The sequence below is a fragment of the Agelaius tricolor genome, unplaced genomic scaffold, assembly GCF_023055355.1.
Source record: "Agelaius tricolor isolate 1412-34295 unplaced genomic scaffold, bAgeTri1.0.p SCAF_1, whole genome shotgun sequence".
Classification (NCBI taxonomy): domain Eukaryota; kingdom Metazoa; phylum Chordata; class Aves; order Passeriformes; family Icteridae; genus Agelaius; species Agelaius tricolor.
Window position 1 is genome coordinate 21073056 of NW_027269261.1, and position 20926 is coordinate 21093981.

Below are 20926 nucleotides of genomic sequence, written 5' to 3' on the forward strand. Positions count from 1 at the left end.
TTTGAAAACAGTGGTGTCCATGACATGTACTGGAATGTAGTAATTTCCTAGTATTGAGAGATGCGTTTTTGGTCCTTGTTTTGTCTGTGTCGGTCAGTCCTGCCCCTCCATCTGAGACTCTGTGTGATGGTCTGAATAGCTGTAAGAGCTGAAGTTGCAGTTGAAGTGGTTGCCTTCACTAAGTTGGCTGGAAAACTAAGTAGGCCAAGGTTGGTATCATTTGGCTTAAATGACTGGAAAAGATTTTTTTTCTATTCCTTTCATTTTTGGTGCCAGAGTTCCCTCTGTTGTGGAACTCCTCATTTATGGCCTGCAAATCTGGGAAGCAATCCTTCTGTTCTAATAATCTGTCTTGCCAGACATTGTGATCTAGTTATTAGAACAAAAGATGATGAAAGGAAATGTTAGGATTAAAATGTATTTTATGGTTGCTAGAAGCTCTTATTAGTAAGGGTAAAAAGAATGTATATTCAACCAGTGGAGAAGATTAATGTTGTCTTGAAATAACTCCCTATAATTTATCTGTAATATTTTAATAAATCTTTCCCATGCCAATAAATATTGGAATAGGAAAGATAACATAAAGGATAAGGTTGTACTAACTGGAAAACAGGTGTCTTTGAAGCCTATACTAATTACAAATTAAAATATTTGGGAATGAGGCTACTGCCTCTGTTGGTTGTGTGTCATTTAGTGCCTGTAAAGGCTTTGATCTCTGGTTAGTGATCTTTAGCTCTGCTGTGATACATTTAAGGATTCTTAGGGATTTTTTTTAATCAACTATAAAGAATACTTTTCTATGTCTCTCCTTCCTATCTTATTTATTAGAAATCATTTTCCATAAGGTATTTGGGGGGTATTAATATTAGGACCAAGTTGTAATGGAAAAATCTTACTAATGCAAAAAGATCATAGTGTTCACTGAAAAAAGGTTCCATTAACTTCATTTATTTTGGCTGAAATGGTGCAATTCAATTCCACAAGGAAGAAACTAAAATTGTCTCAGTTGCCTTTATATATATATGTAAGAGGACATTTTGATGACAGGATGATTAATGTGCGTGAAGAAAAAGTGTATGTTGCTTAAGTGGGCCAGCTATCACACATGTACATTGCAAGGTAATAAATGTGGGTGTTATTATGTGACAGCCAAAACTTTGTAGATTGTAGTCTCAGAACTCCCCCAAACTGGCTTTGGCTTCGAAAGGGTCATTGTAGTTCAAAAAAGTGGAGTCAGTATAACTGTGTCTTCTACTTGGTATCAAAATGTCTTCTGCCTCTGTTTTGATAATGAGGAATATTAAGCTTTTTTTGGTTTTTTGAAAAAAAATATTGTTAATTTTTATTGTACTAATACATATTTTTACTCTACCTATTATACTCTTTACTTGTAACTGTTGGACTGTTTTTTTATTTATATGTTGGTATACCAATATGCATTATACCTATAAATATCAGTACAATACAAGGCTTATATAAAAAAAAGAGAAAGAAAGAACCCATGGTATTCTTCAGTCAAGGAGCTTCTGCTTTTTGCCATAGTCCCTTAACCAGTGCAACTGCTCTGGAGTATTTGGTTGTGATGTTTCTTTTTTGCCACACAGATTACTGCAATGTAGTGGAAGTTAGCAGTTCTGTTAGCACTTAATATGTGAAAATACTGGCTTTTGTTTGAATGACAGTTCTGCCTGATCCAAGTGGCAAAATTCATGTTAAATTTCATTGTTGTGTTTTTGTGGGTAGGATCTGAAGAGCACAGATCTTTAGGTAAGAAAATAAAATTATAATAAATTTCCTGTACCTGTCTCATTAGCAATAACATGGGCACAATCCTGTGCCACATGTTATCTGGAATGACCCTTTCTTGAACAGGGAGGTTGTACCACATGATCCACTGTGGTCCCTTCCAACCTTACCCAATCTGTGATTTTGTGATTCTGCAGTACTGTGACCCATATGGCAGGGAAGCTTTCCTTGCTAGGAAGTGGTTTTATTTGGTATTGCTGTCTCTGATGCACAATTTGTTTGTGCTAGAGAACTATAAGCTTAACTTGGGATGCACTGAAGGAATTTGCCTGTCAGCTCTTTTGGCCCTGTACCTCTCATCTTTGAAACTCTTCCAGGTCATACCAAGAGTGCTATTAGAGGAAAGAGTATTGATATCTTTCACCACCTCAGTTCACCATCAAATGGATTTTCCATTGCTTGGAGTTGGTATTAGGTTCTATGTTGGCAGATGCTGATGTAGTTTCAGAGCAAATGGATCTTAGTAACTAATCCTTGCCACCTCCTTGAGAGGTGATTTGCTGTATCTGACAGATGGGAAAGCACAGGACTGAGAGGTGGTTGCAGAGCTGGGATTAGAGTGCTGATGTCCCAGGCTTCTGGTCCTGTGCTCTGCACAACCACAAAGCCAACCTTTCCTACCCATCTCTTGTTACTCTCTTGGGGAAAATTCATATTGAACGTTATTAATAAGGACAACTGGGGAATAATCCTGTTGTCCTAGTCAGGAGAGAAAGTCTTCTTTTAGTTCTGTGCTATTGTATGGAATTTAATGCTAATGGTCAGGAGACCTTAAATAACTACATCAAACAGCCCAATTGGTGCCAGCCTTTTCTTATTTAGTGTAGTCTAAACTGACACCAAACTTTGAGACCTCCTCTCCTCCCACTGTGGAGAGCCACTGGGATTTTTTATACCACACATGGTTTCCCTCCTACATTTTCCTCCCATGTCAGATATTCATACCCCCTTTAATAACCAGCAGGGGGATCATTACATTGAGCTACTGCCAAATGCATAATGACTGCTGCCTTTGCCTTACACAGTCACTGCACTACTGATATCCAATTCAGCATTGTAAAGTGCTTAGGGCTACCTTGGGGATGTGCTATATTAAACCCAACTATTCTAAATCCTATTTAATACAAAGAGATTGGTGGTGGGGGAGGGGGGAGGGAGATTTAAAATTGTCATTAGTCACCTATTTTCAACAAGTAAAAATACCTGGTCACTTAGGGCCCAATTCTGTCACTCTTAAGTCATGAATGGACCCCCTGATTTTAGTATGGGGTGCATGGAGGTGAACACTGTGCTTGCCACAGGGGGAGGCAGAATTAGGTCCTATAAAGCTGTGCCTGAGACAGTAAGTTTTCAAGAAGCTGATGGGGGTGAGCGTGCCCATTTCTGAATTCCCCTCAGAAATGTTTTACAGTGGAAACAGGAAAGCGGAAACATGCTTCATATCTGACTAAAAATAAAGGTACTCTTAAACTTGTAAAAGGCAACATTTTTATTTGAATGATATGACAGAGCTGCCACAGGAGTGTTACCTGCTATAAAGAAAGCTTAAGAATTATTACCTTTATTAGACCAGTGACACTGAGCTTTAGCCATACATTTCTAACTTCTGTCCCTCTACAGAGACAATTTTCTTTTCTTAAATAAACTGTCATGCTAGTGTTAATATATTGTTGGCTCCCTCATACTCTGAGAATACTGCTGATATAAAACATGTATATGTTAGATTGGTAATAGTATCTTTAGTGTAGCTGACTAGAACAAATGTGTTTCCCTCATGGCTGTGCTAATGTGATAAAGGAAAATTGGCTGTTCATCAGCTTTTGGCTGGGTAAAGACAGTAGAGATGGAACCACATTCTTTTTTATGCATTAATACCACTGAGAACTTTTCACTAGTTATATTTCATGTGCAGGCATGTTGTGCAAAGATGTTGTAAAACATGAGATAATGCTACAAATAACAAAGTAGAAAAGCCTGTATCTTTTATGATGATAACAGTCAAACGCCAAATGACAGTAACAGGCTGTAAAAAATGTGATGCAGAAAAAAATGCAATGTAACCACAATATATACGTATGCTTAGGCTCTTGCAAATAGGGCATCAGATGTTTAGAGGGCTTTGTATTAAAATTAAATAAAGAAATTGTTGTATTTAGGTCATTGATATGTCAACACAAAAGATAATTTAAAATGGAGAGATGTATTTTGAGCGGTGAAACTCATAAGCAATAACTTTTTGAACAAATCTCAAGGCTTAGTAATTATGATAATAGCCTTCAAATTTCCATCAGTGGAAGGGCAATAAATATTCCTGTCTAAATTTGGGAAATATTGACTGAATCTGGAAATGGCAATAAAGCTCAGCATACATGTTTATGTTTGAAAGTACAGTTTAAGGAGGAAAAATTCATTTGTACAATCTCCTGTGAAGCCAAAAGAAAAAAGGCCAAACAAACCCCTCCATCTTATTTCATGTTTTCTTTCTTAAAATGCTGATAGGCTCTTGTTGCTCAAGGCACAGATGCTGATCATCTGAGCTCAGATTTATAGATAATTGTGTCCATTTATCTTGGTCTGAAATTTGAAAGATTTTATTGTCAGAGTAGTATTGTGTGTGCTTATATTGTGGTTTTCAAGCTGGTATTTTGTTAACTGGTAAATAAGTTCTGTCTTTCCTTTTTTTGCAACAAATTATTCTGGCTTGTAAGCCTTCTGTGTCCTCACATAGGTATTGTTCTTATGGAAGCAGTAATTTCAGGTTTATTTTCTTTTGACTGGCGTGACTGTCAAGAGGGGCTAAAGCACTCTAGTTTTATTTGCCTTGATAGACGTGATTCACCAGGCATCTGTACCTGCAAAGTTAAAATAATGCTCTGTTAATTGGCAGCAGCAAAATGGTGTTTCAAAAGTTTAAAGCTACCAAGTTTTCATGTGAAAAATACTTTATGCAAGCTAAACATTGCTAAAACCCAAGTAATTTAATTTTTTTTGCAAATAAACTTTCTGAAATAAAAATTTTCAATAAGTCCAACTTAGTTTCTATAATTAATTTCATTAATGGGAACCTGACTATAGCCATAATACTTCTGGTTTTCATTTTGTGTGAGCCTGGATTTTTTAAATGAGAGTACTGAATTTCATATAATGTAAGGCTGAAAGGCACTCCCATATTATTAAACTTTTTCTAATTTTGGGTAACCTAAATCTAAGCATTGCTAATGCAAAAAACCCCCCAACTTTGTCAAAGCTCAGCATCTTGTGACTTTGTGGAGCTGGGAGAATGCCATAAAGGATTTCTATGAACGTTAGCTCAGATTTAAAATGAATTGGCAGGAAAGGGAGCACTTGCAGAAAACAGTACCCTGGGGTGCTGGCTGAGTGCATATTCCTAGCCAAGGGTTCCCTGGATGAAAGGGAATTACCCGGTGGGTGTAAAGCAGATGTAGGCAGTTCCTATACTGTTCCCTTCAGCCCTTGTAGAAGGAGCATGCTTGGGTTAGGGAGGCATTTTGTGGGCTCTTGGAGGCCTGTGTTTGATTATCCTGAGCATGGTGTGCAGCCCCTTGAGGCCTGTTTGAAGTGATGTATGAGAAGAGCTGTGACAGCTGTAACATGTGCCCATGGCCCAGAGTGGTGATGGAGCTGTAACCAGCCTTGTACCTTGTGAAACACACCCACCCTCCTTTTCCTTTCTTCCCCTCCATCTCCACCAGATCCTTGTGCTGTAGTTCCTTCTTTGATTTAACCCCTGTAGAAATTTTATACTCTCTGCATCTGAGTGGTGATATGTTAATGAAAAAGAGGTAACTGCTTTCAGTAGGCACCAAAAATAAAGACAGGGAACAAATGGCCTGAGGTAATGTTATCAGTTAATCAGTGATAGACAAAAAAATGTAGAGAAATCAAAATGATTGCATGATAAAGCATGTGTTTGCCCCTTTACGTTGATTCTATAGGTGCATCACAGCCGAATTAGTTTCTTCTTGAATGGTTGGGAAGATGATAACACAGCTTTTGATTCAAGGACTCTTATGGGAACAGTTGCAGATACTGATGCTGATGGTACTCTGCAAATTGGACAAAGCTTCACAGGTAAATCTTGTAGTACTTTAGTGGAATGCACTGGAATAGTCAAAATATACATGATGTGGTTAAAAGAAGTGTGAGTAATTTAAGTTATCTATATGGTGAGAAGTAATACCTTACTGCAGAAGAAAATTCCTATTTTTCAATTATCTTTCTCAAAAGATTGGCTTGAAGATAGAATAAATTATGGTCATCTACCAACATCTATGTATAGGAATAGATTGATGTTTGGTAGATGATCATAATTTATATGATAGGTTTTCCTGAATTCTCTAAAACATGTATGTAAAGTGACTTATTCCACTAATTTCTGCCTGTAGTTTTTCAGGGTAAATATAGGGAATATATATTCTGTTTCAGAATGGAAATTTGCATGGCCACTAGACTACTCTCTCTGCAGAGTCAGGAAGAGAGCTGAAGGTTTCTGGCTGGCTGTGTTCTTCAGTTTTATCAATACTCATGTAAACCATGGCAGAATGAGAATCTTTTAGCCTCTAGTAATGCCTGAAAGTTTTACTCTTCATCTACATCTAGAGTTTTATATGTTCTATATCATGACATGATCATTGAAGGAGTGTGGGGGATGTTTGGTTACTTTTCACTAATTCTTGGCTCTGCAGGTATAAGAACACTAACTATTGCTCTTCAGAAACATGCATAATTTGAAGTTAACTTCTAAAAATATGTCACATAAACAGTTTTATTGTGGCTTTGGGCAAGAAAGTAGTCTATGCCCCATTTCTTAAAGCTTGTATTTGGAAATGTATTTTGTTGTGGTTTTGATTCTGAATTCTGGATAGCTAATAATCATGTAAAAGAAAGGAATATTTTAAAATGCTTTTTATCTTTATTGTATAAATTGATAGGTACAGTTGTACCTACTGTATCTCTTCTCTAATTAGAGGTGGCACATGGACTGGCTCATTACTTCTGTCTAATGAGCCGGTCCCTGTGCCACCTCTCTAATCAGAAAAGAGATAGGTACAAAATGTTCTTATAAAGTTATTATAAATCATTCTTTTTTATCAAAAAAATTAAGTCACTGCCCTCTATAGTTTTGTCCAGGCCCAAGATGGTTTCATTCAGGAGGGGTAATTGTGCAAGAGAGATTTCTGAGTGCTGAATTAAAGGTGCTCTCATGCAGTGCAAAGCTGCCTTCTGCTCAATGGATTATTTATAGTATATTTCCTTAGGTTTAGAGCAATTTGTTGGAAGAATGCAAGATTTTCGATTTTACTCAGTGGCGCTTACAAACAGGTAAAGAACTTTTACTTTTGTAGCAAAATAAGAGTGTGGTGAGAAAGAAGTGTAGATAACAATATGCTTATTTCCCAAAGTGTAGTGCTTTTCAGATGTTTCCTTTAGATAATTGCTTGTGACGATGTAGTTCCCTGAGCCTCATTTCAAAGATTACCTTTAATCTAAAAAATCTTGAGTTAAAATAAATTCAACAACTGAATGCGTTTTGCTTTTGAACTGTTGCTTAAATAGGCTTGATGTATGTAGTGGTGTATGTAGTGTATATGTAGTGAAACAAAACACTGTAATAAATATGTGCTCTCCTTGTTATTGTTGTCCTTGCTACAACCTGACTTAGTATGTATTTTGCAGAGAGTAGATCCAGTTGCTAGATTTCAATGCTTATAAACTGTCTAGGTGTTACCTACTCATCATAATTCTGTCATAATAGTGTGTGCTGATAAGCTTAGTCCTGGTGGATAAGACTTGCTAAGCTTCCTCCGAGCCGTGTGTAAACTGTAGGGCAAGGAAGGGAGCTACAGGGTCAAAACTGGACCACTCAGATACCAGTCTGATGAGGAGGACAGGCATTCCAAGTGATTGGCATGCTGGCTTTGTGGCTGGAAGGTGGGCTCCCCGTGCTTAGCTGTTGCTTTCCTCTGGTTTCACTTCCCCACAGTATCCATGTCAGGTAGTCTTGGTGCTCGCCTGCCCCACGCACACACCCCTGCCCTGAGGTGCCGCAGTCCCTTGCTCTTCAGATGAAGTTGTCACCATAAGCCACCAATGACTTGGTTCCCTCAGCCCACAGAGCCCTGGACAATTGCTTTGACTTCCTGTGTTCCTGAGGCCAAATTACTGTTGCCACTGCAATTTCTGTTGCCCTCCAGCCTCCCTTCCTAGCACATTACAAAGAGATGTTACCTTTGTTATCCAGCTCATGCTGGATTAATCCAGTCATTTCAGGCTGGCCAGAATTAGTCAGGTCCTATTTGTCTGTGTAGTGCTTCCAGGGAGGCTGCACACAATGACACTCAGAACTGCAGACCTTCAGGCTACTTAATGATAGTCTTTCAATAAGATGGAGAGCAGTTTCCTCAGAGCTCAGCTGTCTGCAGGACATTATGATGAACTGAGCTCCTGTGAATTGGAAGCATTAATGTGAATCTGAATTCCAAGTTTTATGAAAATCACAGTGGTTGTATTTCTCAGAGCAATGCTTGTCAAATCTTTTGAACTACAGTTTAGGTCAGTAAAATGAATAAAGCTTAACAATTGAAAATTAAGGTATTTTACAGACTGTTTTCACCTACTGATGTCTTTCTAGATTTGATTTTATATCCACAAATAGCATGGTGCAAAATGTTTCTCTGGGATAAACTGGGAGGGGAAGTCTTGCCTGCATACCAATTAATTTAGGCTATAGATATGTAAGAAGTCCTGCAACTCTGGTTCTGTGGAAGCTGTAGTGACAGTTAGCAAGTATTTATTTGCTTATTAAGCACCCAAAATTATGTTCTTACTGATAAAGTAGGAAAATGGGAAAAGTTACAAGGTTTAAATATAAAAATTCGGTCTCTTCTTGACTCACAAAATCCTTCCTTTGTATCAGTGATAAGCAGATAAAGAACTGTCCATGTCATCCATATATCTGCTTGCTTGCCTGCCTACCTACCTTTGTATTTATTGCAGTTGCTGATGTCAGAGTGGACTGAAGTATGTCAATGATTTGGCGTGACTAGGTTGATTGCAGTTAAAAAAGGGGACATCTTGATAAAAATTAGTTAAAAGTGAAAATACTTCTATCCAGATTTCCTAAGGTACAATATGATATTGTTCAAGCTGGTCTTTTGGGAGGGTTTGAACTTCACAGTGGTTACGGGCAGTATATTGGCACTATGGTGTGTTTAAGAACAGGATCCAGACTGCTGATTGGAGTCAGACATAATGCTGCAATAAAATGTAAAGAGTTTTTCTCCTCGCATCTATTTAGCTTTAGGCCTCTCACCAAAGAACTCCTTTCTCTTGGTGTCTGAAGAACTCCATATGTCTGGAGCAATGAAAGGAGCTCCAGAGTGGTTCTTCACAGATATTTTCTGAAGATGCATACTGCTACCATTGATAATGTAGAGACCTTGGGGGGAGCCTTCACTCCTGAGTGTCCCATTCTTGAGTTTACATCAGGAGTTTAGGGCTTCTACTATGATCTAACCTGAATTTTGTTTAATCTATGAGCCTAGGTGCACAAAGTGACGTTTGTTCTTGTTGTCATGTATCTAATACTATTCTCTATGCTGTGACAGAGACATTTTGGAAGTATTCTCTGGAAAATTCCCTCATCTTCATACCCAGTCTGAGTGCCGCTGTCCTGGAAGTCATCCGCGAGTACACCCTTTGATACAGAGGTACTGCATCCCTAATGGTGCAGATGATACCACTAATGACAGGGTGCTGAGGCTGGATGCAGAAGCCCACCCTCTCCACTACATCAATGATAATGACATTGGGACCACTTGGATTTCATCTGTGTTTGCTAATACTGCAGGTCTGGATCGTGGTGTTTCAATCACAATAGATTTACAAAATGGACAGTATCAGGTAATGGGAAGATGCCATTTGCCATTTATTAAAACAAAACTAAGAAAAGATTTTTATAGATATCGCATTGCAATTTTGAGGATATTCAAACCTTATGCTTTAAAATGTTATCCTTAGAGGACCAGGAAGAAAGTTTCTTTTATTGGCATATAACAGTGCAAAAGGCAACAAAATGCATTGTGGTTTTCAGCATTCTCTTTTGATGTGCCTGTTTTAACCAGCAGTAATCTAGAGTAGATATACAAGAGTAGATCCTGTGTGAAGGCACCAGTATTTGGAAACTGATTGTTGTCTCTTAACTGCACTTTTGTAAATTTCAACTTTTATTTTAATTTCTATTAAAATGTAAGCTGCTTGTTTTGTACCTGCTGGTAGAAAACTGACTGCAGACGAATGAAATTTAATGTATCAAATACACACTGACATATTAGAAGGTGTTTCTGTTTGTAGATGTTCTGGAGGTGATAGATTAGCTTCCCAAGGAATATGAAAGGAGAAAATAAGCAGGTGTAGTTATTGAAGAGGCCATATTGCTCCTAACCGTCCACTAGGCTCTTGAAGAATGTCAGGATGTCTTGGAAAGAGGGACATACCAGAAGTGGGGCTGCATTCACAATAGGGAATTCACCAAATTTCTGTATATTCTTTCTGGCCTATTCTTTTTTAATTAATGGTGAGTGTGGAAAGAATATGATGACAGGCTTTGGCTACATATGTAAACATTAGTCGTTTAGTTAAAAGTGATTTTAAATGAATGTGAAATTCTTGACTTTTGCTGATTTGATACACACAAGTCTGCTTAAGCAGCATGCTGAGGGAAGTGTTTGAAACAACACAGGTATTTGATGAGATTCTGAGCTAAAAATATGTAGACTTAAAAAAAAAAATTACCTGCTGTCCGACAAATAACTTGTTGAATATTTGGTACCACAAAGTTACAACTTTAATTTTTACCAAAATGACATGGCTGTAACAAATCATGGACTTTGCAGTGCATTTTCAAACGGTCTTTGAGAAAAAGTGAAGTTCTGATGCAGTAGTTCAGTAGTTGTCTGATAGTGTCTGGGAAATCAAAGAGCTTGTTCAACAAAAAAGGTTCCCTCTGGCTTTAGGTAGGAATATGTGGGGTGAAATATGGCTGCTTCTGTCTATGAGTGGTAAAGCAGACTGTATAGTTACATTAAGAAAAAGGTTTAAATTCTCATTGTTTTACAGCTTAGCCATTAATATCAGTTCATAAATTTGTTATCTTCTTGTAGGTATTCTATATTATACTGCAGTTCTTTAGCCCACACCCTGAAGCAATAAAAATTGAGAGGAAAAAAAGAGATGATCTAGAATGGGAAGACTGGCAATATTTTGCTAGAAATTGCAGTATTTTTGAAATGGAGAACAATGGATCTCTGGAAAACCCAGATTCTGTCAACTGTCTCCAGATGCATAGGTATGAGTGGGTATTATGTGCATAATACAGATGGTTTGAACAGGTAACATCCTGACACGATTCACTGCTATGTCCCAATGAGATAGAATCTTTTAATTTGGTACACTAATTTATTATGGACTGCTGAATATATCAAAGATCCTAAACATGACCTTTCAACTCAAAATTGCCAAAAAGTTTTCTGTAATTTTTATAATATTTTAATAATTTATGAGTCTGAGTCAATTGATTCCTCTTGTTCTTTTTGAGGTAGAGTTTCAAAATGTTACGTGTTAGTGTTTTGATGGCTATTGTCAGTAGAATTTCAGAACACTGAGAGGATAAGTGGAGGAAGGTACTAATATAACATTGTTCTAAACAGGCTAGTGAATATGAAAGTCTACCTTCTGATCTCTGGGAGGGCAGCTTGTTCTGAAGCTTAGGAAAGAGGCCAGACTGAAGTACAAAAGCCAGTTATTCAACCCTGCTAGTGTTATGCAACACATGTAAGAAATGAGTTGAAAATGTTGTCTTGAAGTTTTCTCATCTTTCTAAACAAGAAGCGATATAAAACTGTGGGAAGAGGGGCAAGAGGGATTACTGCCATTTAGAAATATGTTGCAAGCCCTTTTACTGTCAATTAACATGTGAACATTTAAAGCTTTATAATATATAAAATATACATTTAAAAAACATAGCATATAACGTATATAATAGTTAATATGTTACCTTAGTACACACATATATCCATGTATGTACACACACATATATGTAATTGAACTTTTGCCACTGCATGCATTCAACTGCATTATCTCTTGCCTGAGTTCAGATGCCAGTCAGTATTAGACTTGTTTAGTACTTGGCTGGAAATCGGTGAGAAAATACTTTTCCAGGTGCTGTAGGTATTTTGCCTTTTTTCCCCCCCACTTTTGCTACCTTTCTAAGACTTTTCAAGTGCCAGCATCTTTGTCTATTCTCCAGGAGTTCAGTATTCTGTGGAGAGGAGCATAAGGTCATTTGAGTTACACCACTCTTCTGAAAAGGAATCTGAGCTTTATTGCTGATCTTTGAAGCAGAGGGTAGAGGAGAGGGGAAATATCTTAAGTAAGACAAATGTTTTTGGATAAATAAGTGAGGTGCAATACCTTTTTCAGCCCCAAAATATGAATTTGTATAATTTTAAGAAAGAGTCGAGGAGTTAACATTTATGGAAACAGTCCATGTTTTTCTAAGCAGCACAGTTTCTCCCCTTCAATTAAAATGTAAATGATGATAGGAGATGATATGAATGAATAATTTTTGGGTACAGCTGATGTACAGAAAGCTTTAAGTGATAAGACATATATTGGTGAATATTCTGTGTGCTCAAAGAGGAGCTGCTGTTGAAACAAAGCCCCAGATTTATGTCAGCAGTGTAACAGAGTTCCCTGGAGGATTTTATTGTAAAACAAAACTTCTTTCTCTCTCTTTCTTTCATACCCACAAACTTGTACCTGCCAAGACATGTCCAGATTGTCTGTCCAGGATTTAGACACCAGTGTCCTCATGTCCTAGTGGCCTATCCAGGATTGCCTGGATTTACATGGAAGACAAACGACCTTGGTTTTGAAATCCTTACTGTAACTTGATGGTTCTTGTTTTGGTGATCACATGCTAGTACTGAATGGACTCTCTTTTGTGTCCTTTAGGAAATGAAAGTGATTAAGGTTTTTGTTTCTCCATCCTGTACCACCTATGTAAGTTAGGAGTTGCTCACTGTCCTTTATCCCCCTATCAGAGGCTTGAATCTTTGCTTAGTCTGAATATTGGCTGCCCCTTATTTTAGAATCTCCTTTGTTTTCCTGAGAAACTGCATGTAGATGCCCTAAAATCTTGATGACCTGCTTATCTAGTTGCCATCAGCCTTACAGTCTTTCTGCTGTTCCCTCTGATGTTTCTATACCAACATGGTATTGTTTATCTGCCATTTGTACCTGTCTAAACATTTCCATTACAGTTTTATATAACATGGAAGAAATATACTTTATTTAGTTTTCTGTGGAGGGAAAGAGAAGGCATAATCACCCAGAGAAGCAGATATATTCCACTGAGATTTTTGTGAAGCACTGACCTGGATTAGGAGCACGGGAAATTCAAAGATCCTTCACGAAGACAGAAGAGCTTGACTCAGCAGACCTAGCCTAACTAGAAATCTCATCTTTCAAAAACTGACATATTTTCAAGTGACATTTTTTGAGTGTTGCATGTCAGGTGCCAGGTGATTACATGATAATGTAATACCTATTTTTAATGATCCCATGTAGGTGTGCAAATAAGCAGACACTCTTTTCTCTTCCAGGGACTAAACTCTGCCTAGTACATAGACCAACATGACATGATTCATACCAAGTTGTGTACTTTGTATCTACTTGTTTACTCAGTCCTTCCCCTTCCTGGGCTTAAATATGTGGTTTTACTCTCAATCTTACTGCTTTCCATTACATTATCTTGTACTTCACTTGCTGGAAGGTAGCATGTGTTTCTAACTCTGCTCACTCAGAGGAGCAGATGATATGGTCCTGTGAGTTTGGAATTCAAAATATAACAATTGTTGCTGTATGTTTTTTTTGTGTTTAGCAGGTGTATTACTAACAATGTAAGCCTATTAATTATTGTGTTAGTCATCTGAATGTTTTCCTGATGTGGTTTGAGCCTACTTCGTGTTTCTCAAGGACAGTGTGTTAAATCTCTTGAAAATGTGTGCAGGTGACACTGTATCAATCACACTTTAATAATATTTTGAAGTTGCCTGGTAAAGGCTTTACTTTTAATTGGAAATTTTGGGTCTGGAGAAGAGCATGGTAGTTTAACAGACAAAACAGACATATAGAGGACATTTCTTTTCCCTGTCTTGAATTCTGGTGTCTGGGAATCCACTGACATAAGAATTTTTACTCAGAAAGCATGAAACTACCATTTGCAGTTGAGACCCTCTCTGAGAAACAGTATGTTAGGGGCTAGAATCTGTAAAATATGTAATATTTTGAGTTTAATTTGTTTTCCTCTCTATTTAAACAGCTTTACACCGTATTCTCGTGGTAATCTAACTTTCAGTGTTCTTACCCCGGAACCAAACCACCGACCTGGTTACAATGATTTTTATAATACTCCATCTCTTCAAGAATTTGTAAAAGCTACACAAGTGAGGATTCATCTCCGTGGCCAGTATCACACTAGGGAACCTTGGGTAAATTTTAGGCATAGGTACTATGGAGTTAATGAAGTTACAGTCAGTGGAAGGTGAGTGTTACGTGACTCTTCCCACATCCAGCACTGTCTCTGACTGTTACAGCTCTGCATGGCATATAGGGACCTGCCTAAAATTTGATCAACTTGTTTTGCTTTTACATGTATGATTGAGAAAGGAATTTGGTCTGAAGCAGTGTATCAAGTTGGAAATGACTGGTGTACTGTTTTATAAAACTGTTTGCTCACATTTTATTTTACAATTAATTATACTTATTACACAAATCTGTCAAAAGCAGTCCTTTCCTTGGAATTACCTATGCCTCTAAGCAAAGGCTTATGACTGAAACAATGGCTTTTGCTTTATTTCAGTAACTCTTCCAAGCTATAGATTCTGAGACATGGCAATTTTAACAGTCAATGCAGAGCTCTTTCTTTGTTTTAGTTGGAGTTTTCCTTTCAAAATAGGGTAGCTGACTGACTGACAACTTTATTGTATATGATAAGTGGGCTGTCTTGTGAAGGGACTAATTATGCCCTGGAAATAATATGCAAATTTGGCAATGAAATAGTTTCCAAGAAGCATATGGTGCAGATTTGTAAGTATTGTTATTCCTGAAATTGTATTGGTAGCTCTCATTTTGAGAGAAAGCACCCTGTTAGAAGTCTTGTTTACTTTAAAATTTTCTAGCCTATTAATATATTTTGATTATTGATTTAGATGTATTTATGATAATGCATTTACTAAAACAGCTTTACATTGGTGATGATGTAACAGTAAAATAATTTCAGCTGTAGTTTACAAAGCTGTGTCATGCCTCCAGAAGCGCAGCCTTTCAGGTAGAGTGGTATGGTTATTGACTATTAATTAAGACCCTATACAGATTTTATTTTAGTAAGAATTGGAAATTTTAATGGAGATAAAATGGGTTAAAATTCAAAATTACTCCTGTTGTGGTTAAGATTTCTTGAAAAACTAGAGTCACAGTGGAAGTTTTATTATTGATGAATAATTGTAATTTATTTAATAAAAACTTACATATCAATGTTACATACTGAAATACAGTTTTCATCACATATCATATAAGGCAAGAGTAGCTCTACTACATGCTGGTTTTTACTTTCTTGAAAAGAAATTGTTGATGCTTAAAAATATATTGAATAAAGTAATCTTTTGTAGTTTACTGCACCTAAGAACATTCTCTTCGGTGACATTTATTTGTTCTTAATAAAGAACCAGGCTATGTAATACACAAAATTGACTGTGTAATATGTTTTTGCACAGATGTGTTTCATGTTCTAACTTTTGACTCCACCTATTGTTCTTTCAGGTGTAATTGCCATGGCCATGCTGATGATTGTGACACAGCTGTGAAACCATACAGGTGCCTGTGTGTCAAGGAAAGCTATACGGAAGGAAATAATGTGAGTCTCACCTTTGTCTGTCTGTGCCACTTCTGAACAGCCTCAGCACTGGGATTTCAGTCCTGGGAGAGTGTGTATATGTGTGTTAGTGTAGGCCTGTCCTTCAGAGGGAAACTTTCTGTCACAGATTTGTATCAATTAAGGAAAAAGATGTATTCCACTCTCCACCCTCACCAAAAGCCATTCCACCACAGACCATCAGGAGTGTTGTGTTCAGGGATTTGATTTCTTATTAGAAATGATGCCACTTTCAAACATTAGATGCAAACCTGAGATTAGACTGTGAGCATCTGATAAAGATTGTCTCTGCCTGCTGTAGCAACTAGCAAGAGTAGGGTGAAGGTACTACTCCATGGTAATTTTAGTCTCCTCCTGTGGACTCCAGACCCATTCAATAGGTGGAATCCAGTAAGCAAAATCCTGGACTTCAGCTTCCAATTTAGTTTCATTTGAAAGGAAACAAAGAGTTCAAGTGGTCGATAATGTAATTGAAAGCACCGCAAATGCAAAATTATAATTTTCATTTGTGATTCTAACAGTTTCATAATTCTTGGCCATGGAAGAACCAAAATGGGTTTGATTACTGTAAGTCATAGTATTCTAGAAAAATATGTGGAGGTGAGCTCAATGGTACCACTTTTCACTAATTTCATGCAGCCTTTGCTTTTCTTGGAAGCTGTTTGCATACAACTTAAGAAAAGCAGAAGTGTGATGTATGAGTAAAAAAAACTTGCTCAAAGAAAGGATTCCCTAGATTAATTATTTATCTCAAAAGAAAAAAAAAGGAAAAAAAGTTAAGGTTAAGAAAAAATGAGCTACATCAAAGGAATTAATCCCTCAATTTCACTGTACTCCTTGCTACATTTATTCCTTTTGGAAGTAGCCTTTATAAAAATTAAGAAGGGGTTATGTGGAGTAGCAACAGCAGTAGCAACTGGGAGACTAATCACACATCAAAAAAACCCCAAGCAGTCTGTGCTTGCAGGAACAGAGTGAGGAGAGGTAACCTCAGAGCATTTGATACTGTGCTCATGATTGTGTGAAAGATTCTTGTAAAATTTCATAGGGGTTCTAAGTTTTCCCATTTCTTAAGCAGAAGTGTAGGATATACAGTCTAAATGGGACTTGAACCGAAATTGCAAGTTTTTAGATGGGTCAAATCAGAAAAAAAATTCAAGCCGACAGTGTCCCTTTAATTAGAACACACATTGTGAAATGTTACTTTGTAAGGATTAATTATAAATATTTAATAAGATCTGGAAGTTCACCAAGCACTCTTGCAAGACTTATGCTACTTTGTGAAAACAAACCAAATACATTTTAATGATGTATCTGCCTTATCAGATATTTCCTGTCAATGGTAATGGGTTGTTCCACTGAGTGTCACATCTTTGATTTGGCATATGTGCATTGTAACTATAATTGAAGTGCTTGAATTAACTGTATTAATTCAGAGTACAATAAGGATGTTGTTTAATTATTTTTCTCATTCTTTAATAACCATGTCAGTATCTATTAAATATGAAATAAAATAGCAGTAGTAATAAAATAGAATTAGTATTTGGAAATATATCTCTAACTACTTTGAATTTTATCAAAGATTTACATGGAATCCAAACAGCCTAAAGATTTTAATTTTTTTTTTTTTTGGTAAGGCTAACACTTAAAAGCAAAACAAAAGTCCATCTTGATTTTTGACTATCACTGGCAATGGTAAAACTCTGTCTGATAGATTTACACCTGTTTCTTTGGCTCCCACCGCAGTGAATTAGGAACTGTAAAAATAAATTTATTTATTTATTTATTTATTTGGTTTAAGTAAGCATTTGGTGAAGCAAATTTCCAAATACAACTTTTTTGGTTGAGAAAAAGAAAATATTTTTGAGAAGAAATAGCACTATCAGCAAGCAGGTTTTTTTTTAATTTAAGTTCTGTATTAGCAGAGTAAGTCAGCACAACTGAGGGGCTATAAGAAAATTTTTGGCTTTAGGGTGGGTTTTTTTCAATGTCTTTTACTAGAAATCAGAGATCCTTGAAAAGCTTTTTACATATGGCAGAGTATGTCCTTGTCAGATTTACACTTAATACAGCTAAAATTACTGTCTTCAATTTATCTGGCATATGCATCTGGCTAGCTGTTGGGCAGCAAAGCAATACCAGAAATGAAAAATCTGCATAAGTATTACAAATAGAAATCTTAGTTTAGGTATTTGCATCACTGTGTTATGAAATCTGACATACCAAATGGATTTTTTTTTTCCTGAGTTCCATTTTGGTGAAGAATAATGGTGAAATATGTTCCTATGAAATCTGAGATGATGGGAAGAAGGGGTTGCTTAAGAATGATTTGTGGATGTTGAGGGGCTAGATTATGAAAAAAGAGGAAATTAATCCTTACAAAGCTTGTCTCTCATTTTCTGAAAAAAATGTTTAGCTTCTTCATTTACAAATTGTTCTCTAAATGCCTTGGCTCCAGCTTTGGAAGATAGCTCTTCCTTTCACAAATGGAAACTGAGGGGCTGAGAGTGGAGTCCAGATTTTGGTAATGTTTGTATGCAAAGATTAGCTTTTAGACTTGAGGAAAAGCATGTTCAAAAACTTCCCAAGCTGTCACATGACGAGCTGGAAACAGCCCATGAAAGAACAAGAGAGTCAAGCAAGGTTAGCCTTACATTGCAAGCTCAGGGCCTCTTTTAAATCAACTGTATAGAACTTAATAGAGAAAGGTAATGGCAAATATATAGGAAGAAGTGTAGAAATCGTAATAGAAAAGAAAATTTAAAATAAATAAAGCCACTCTGAGAAATGCTTGAGAAGATATGAATGGAAGTGAGAGAATGACTGGATTCAGTAAAGGTTTCAGGTCTTCAGAGTTTTCCATAATGGTTTTAAACATCTGAGGTCTGAAAACTGGATATGGCATATGTTGTTTTATCAAGAATTGAATAAGTAAGATGTTTCATATTGTTACAGAAGAATCTATGTAAACCTTAGTTAAAGGTCAATCTATATCATGTTAGATGTTGGAATTAATCATAAATAGTACATGAGGAGCTGTAAATATTAACTACAGTACACTCAATAACAGAGTTCTCGCTCGCAGAAACAAGTAAGCCAGCAAAAAATGCAATTTTTGATACATGGAGCTTTGGGATGGAGCCCCATAAGACACCTTTCATTTCTATTTTGTCTTCTTTGGTCCCTTGGAGTCACTTAGTGTTCTAATTTTGGTTGTGTGGTTTTTTGGTTTTTTTTTTCCTTCCCCTAGTAAAACCTGGCTTTTAAGTTTAAAAGCTCTTTGATCACTGGGGAGTTGACAGGAGACAGATGTAGTTCATGTATAGTCTTGGTAGATATTCAAATACTGTAGTGAGGGTGCTGGTGAAAGCCAGGAGGAAATCAAAACTGTCTTTAGAGCATGGCAAAGCTATCTGGAATAGATATTCCCTAGAAGCCATATTTATTTGGCTAAGGAAATGAAATGGAGTGAAAGCATAGTGGATGGATACAGAAGAGGATCTCGTAGGAAGGAAAGAATTGTCTATGATTAATTATCCCATTTCAGTCAACACTTAGAGGGCAGCATAAATAAACACGGGCGGTATACATAATAAAGCTTTTCAAAGACAAGTCAGCATTTCAAAATGCCTGAGAAGGTGCCATTCTAGCCTCAGTGTCACTTTATCAGATTTTAAAATTGTGTGCTTTCGATAATGTGCTTTACAGAAGCATATGTGTAAGTACTATAGGTGTGTATGTACACTGTTTATTGCAACTGAGCTTTCAGAGTGGGCTGTAAACTCCTACATAGGTTACAAAAGGAAAAAAAGGAATTTATTCCACATAAAATCATATATATAAAAGAATGCCACTGAGAGGCAAGCAGCAGGATATTTAAAAAGTGTTGGAATAAAAAGTTCGAGTTAATAATGACTTATTGCAAGTTTAAAAGTATTTTTACTGTTGCTGTCTGAAGTATTTCTTTGGATATTTGTTAACTGTTTCTTCAGAGGTACTGTCCACAGAATTCTTAGGGCCTGAAAATGAACTTGGTATATAAAGGCTTAGGATCAAGTCACTGGTGGTACCATAAGTATGCTTCAAGTGATACATTTTTCCTTTTTTGACACTAGTTATATACAGGATTCTCTGTTGTAAATTTTAGCATAATGGTTGTTTTTCTTCTTCCAGTATAAATATTAAGAGAGAAAAAACAGTGCTTATAGGAGTGTGCTTTTAAAATTTTAATAATAAGTTTAGTAAAAAAACCATCTTGAATGCATTGCTGGAAATCGGTTTTTAATCATAGTTTTAGACAAATGAATTGGGCCAAATTAGGCTTGGTATTTTGGCCACTTGGCTCCATGTTATGTTTTCTCAGAAAACTTTTCACAGATGGTGAGAAGTTCAGATACTATATATAAGAAGGCATGTCTGTTATTTGCCATAAGGAAAACCATATAGTTAAGATGTTTTCTGAAGAGCCTAGGTGTAACTGAGAATAGGGACATCTGCTTGTTTCTGTGTGTTACAGTTACAGAGAAATGTTGGTTTTGTTACGCATTAACATCTTTTGTAAATCTACTGCTAGACCTTGCCACGGGCTTTTTGGAAATGTACTTAATTCATTTTCCATGTGGTAGCCAAGAACCAATCCCTATATCTCTTGATTTGCAATTCTCAACTACTATGTTTGGGGTAAATGCAGAGTTTAGATTTGGTGAATGAAGATCTGAAGATGGCAACATGTACATCATAGTGCAACCAAACATGAAAGTTCAGCCCTGGAGGTCTGGAAGTTAAATGCAATTCTTAACCTAATAAAGGTGTGACAAACAGCAGGGTGATGTGGGGGTACAGTGCCCATTTTTATTGCATGCAGGTGTGACAACTGCTAGAAAAACAAACATTTCACACTCATTGCCAGCTTCTGAATGACTGCTTTTTTGCCAAGGAGGTTGTAGACAGGGCAAGTCAATCTCTTCTCCCAAGTAACAAGTGAAGAACAAGAGGAAAGAATCTCAAATTGGGCTAGAGAAGGTTTAGATTGGATATTATGAAAAATTTCTTCAGTTGAAAGGGTTGCCAGGGATTGGAACAGGCTACCCAGGGAAAGTGATGGAA

At 36.7% G+C, this 20926-nt stretch overlaps 1 protein-coding gene across 8 annotated transcripts in view; it reads left to right on the forward strand.

The window, feature by feature from the left end:
- USH2A (usherin) overlaps positions 1-20926 on the forward strand; it is a 373983-nt gene that overhangs the window by 25683 nt on the left and 327374 nt on the right. For 7 of the 8 annotated variants that reach the window (XM_071426043.1, XM_071426058.1, XM_071426050.1 and 4 more), the window contains exons 4-9: positions 5763-5898; positions 7086-7149; positions 9435-9729; positions 10989-11173; positions 14210-14431; positions 15709-15802. In XM_071426043.1, coding sequence (XP_071282144.1) covers positions 5763-5898; positions 7086-7149; positions 9435-9729; positions 10989-11173; positions 14210-14431; positions 15709-15802 — 996 coding nt within the window. The remainder of the gene's footprint in view (positions 1-5762; positions 5899-7085; positions 7150-9434; positions 9730-10988; positions 11174-14209; positions 14432-15708; positions 15803-20926) is intronic. The other variant, XM_071426100.1, reaches the window with a different exon arrangement.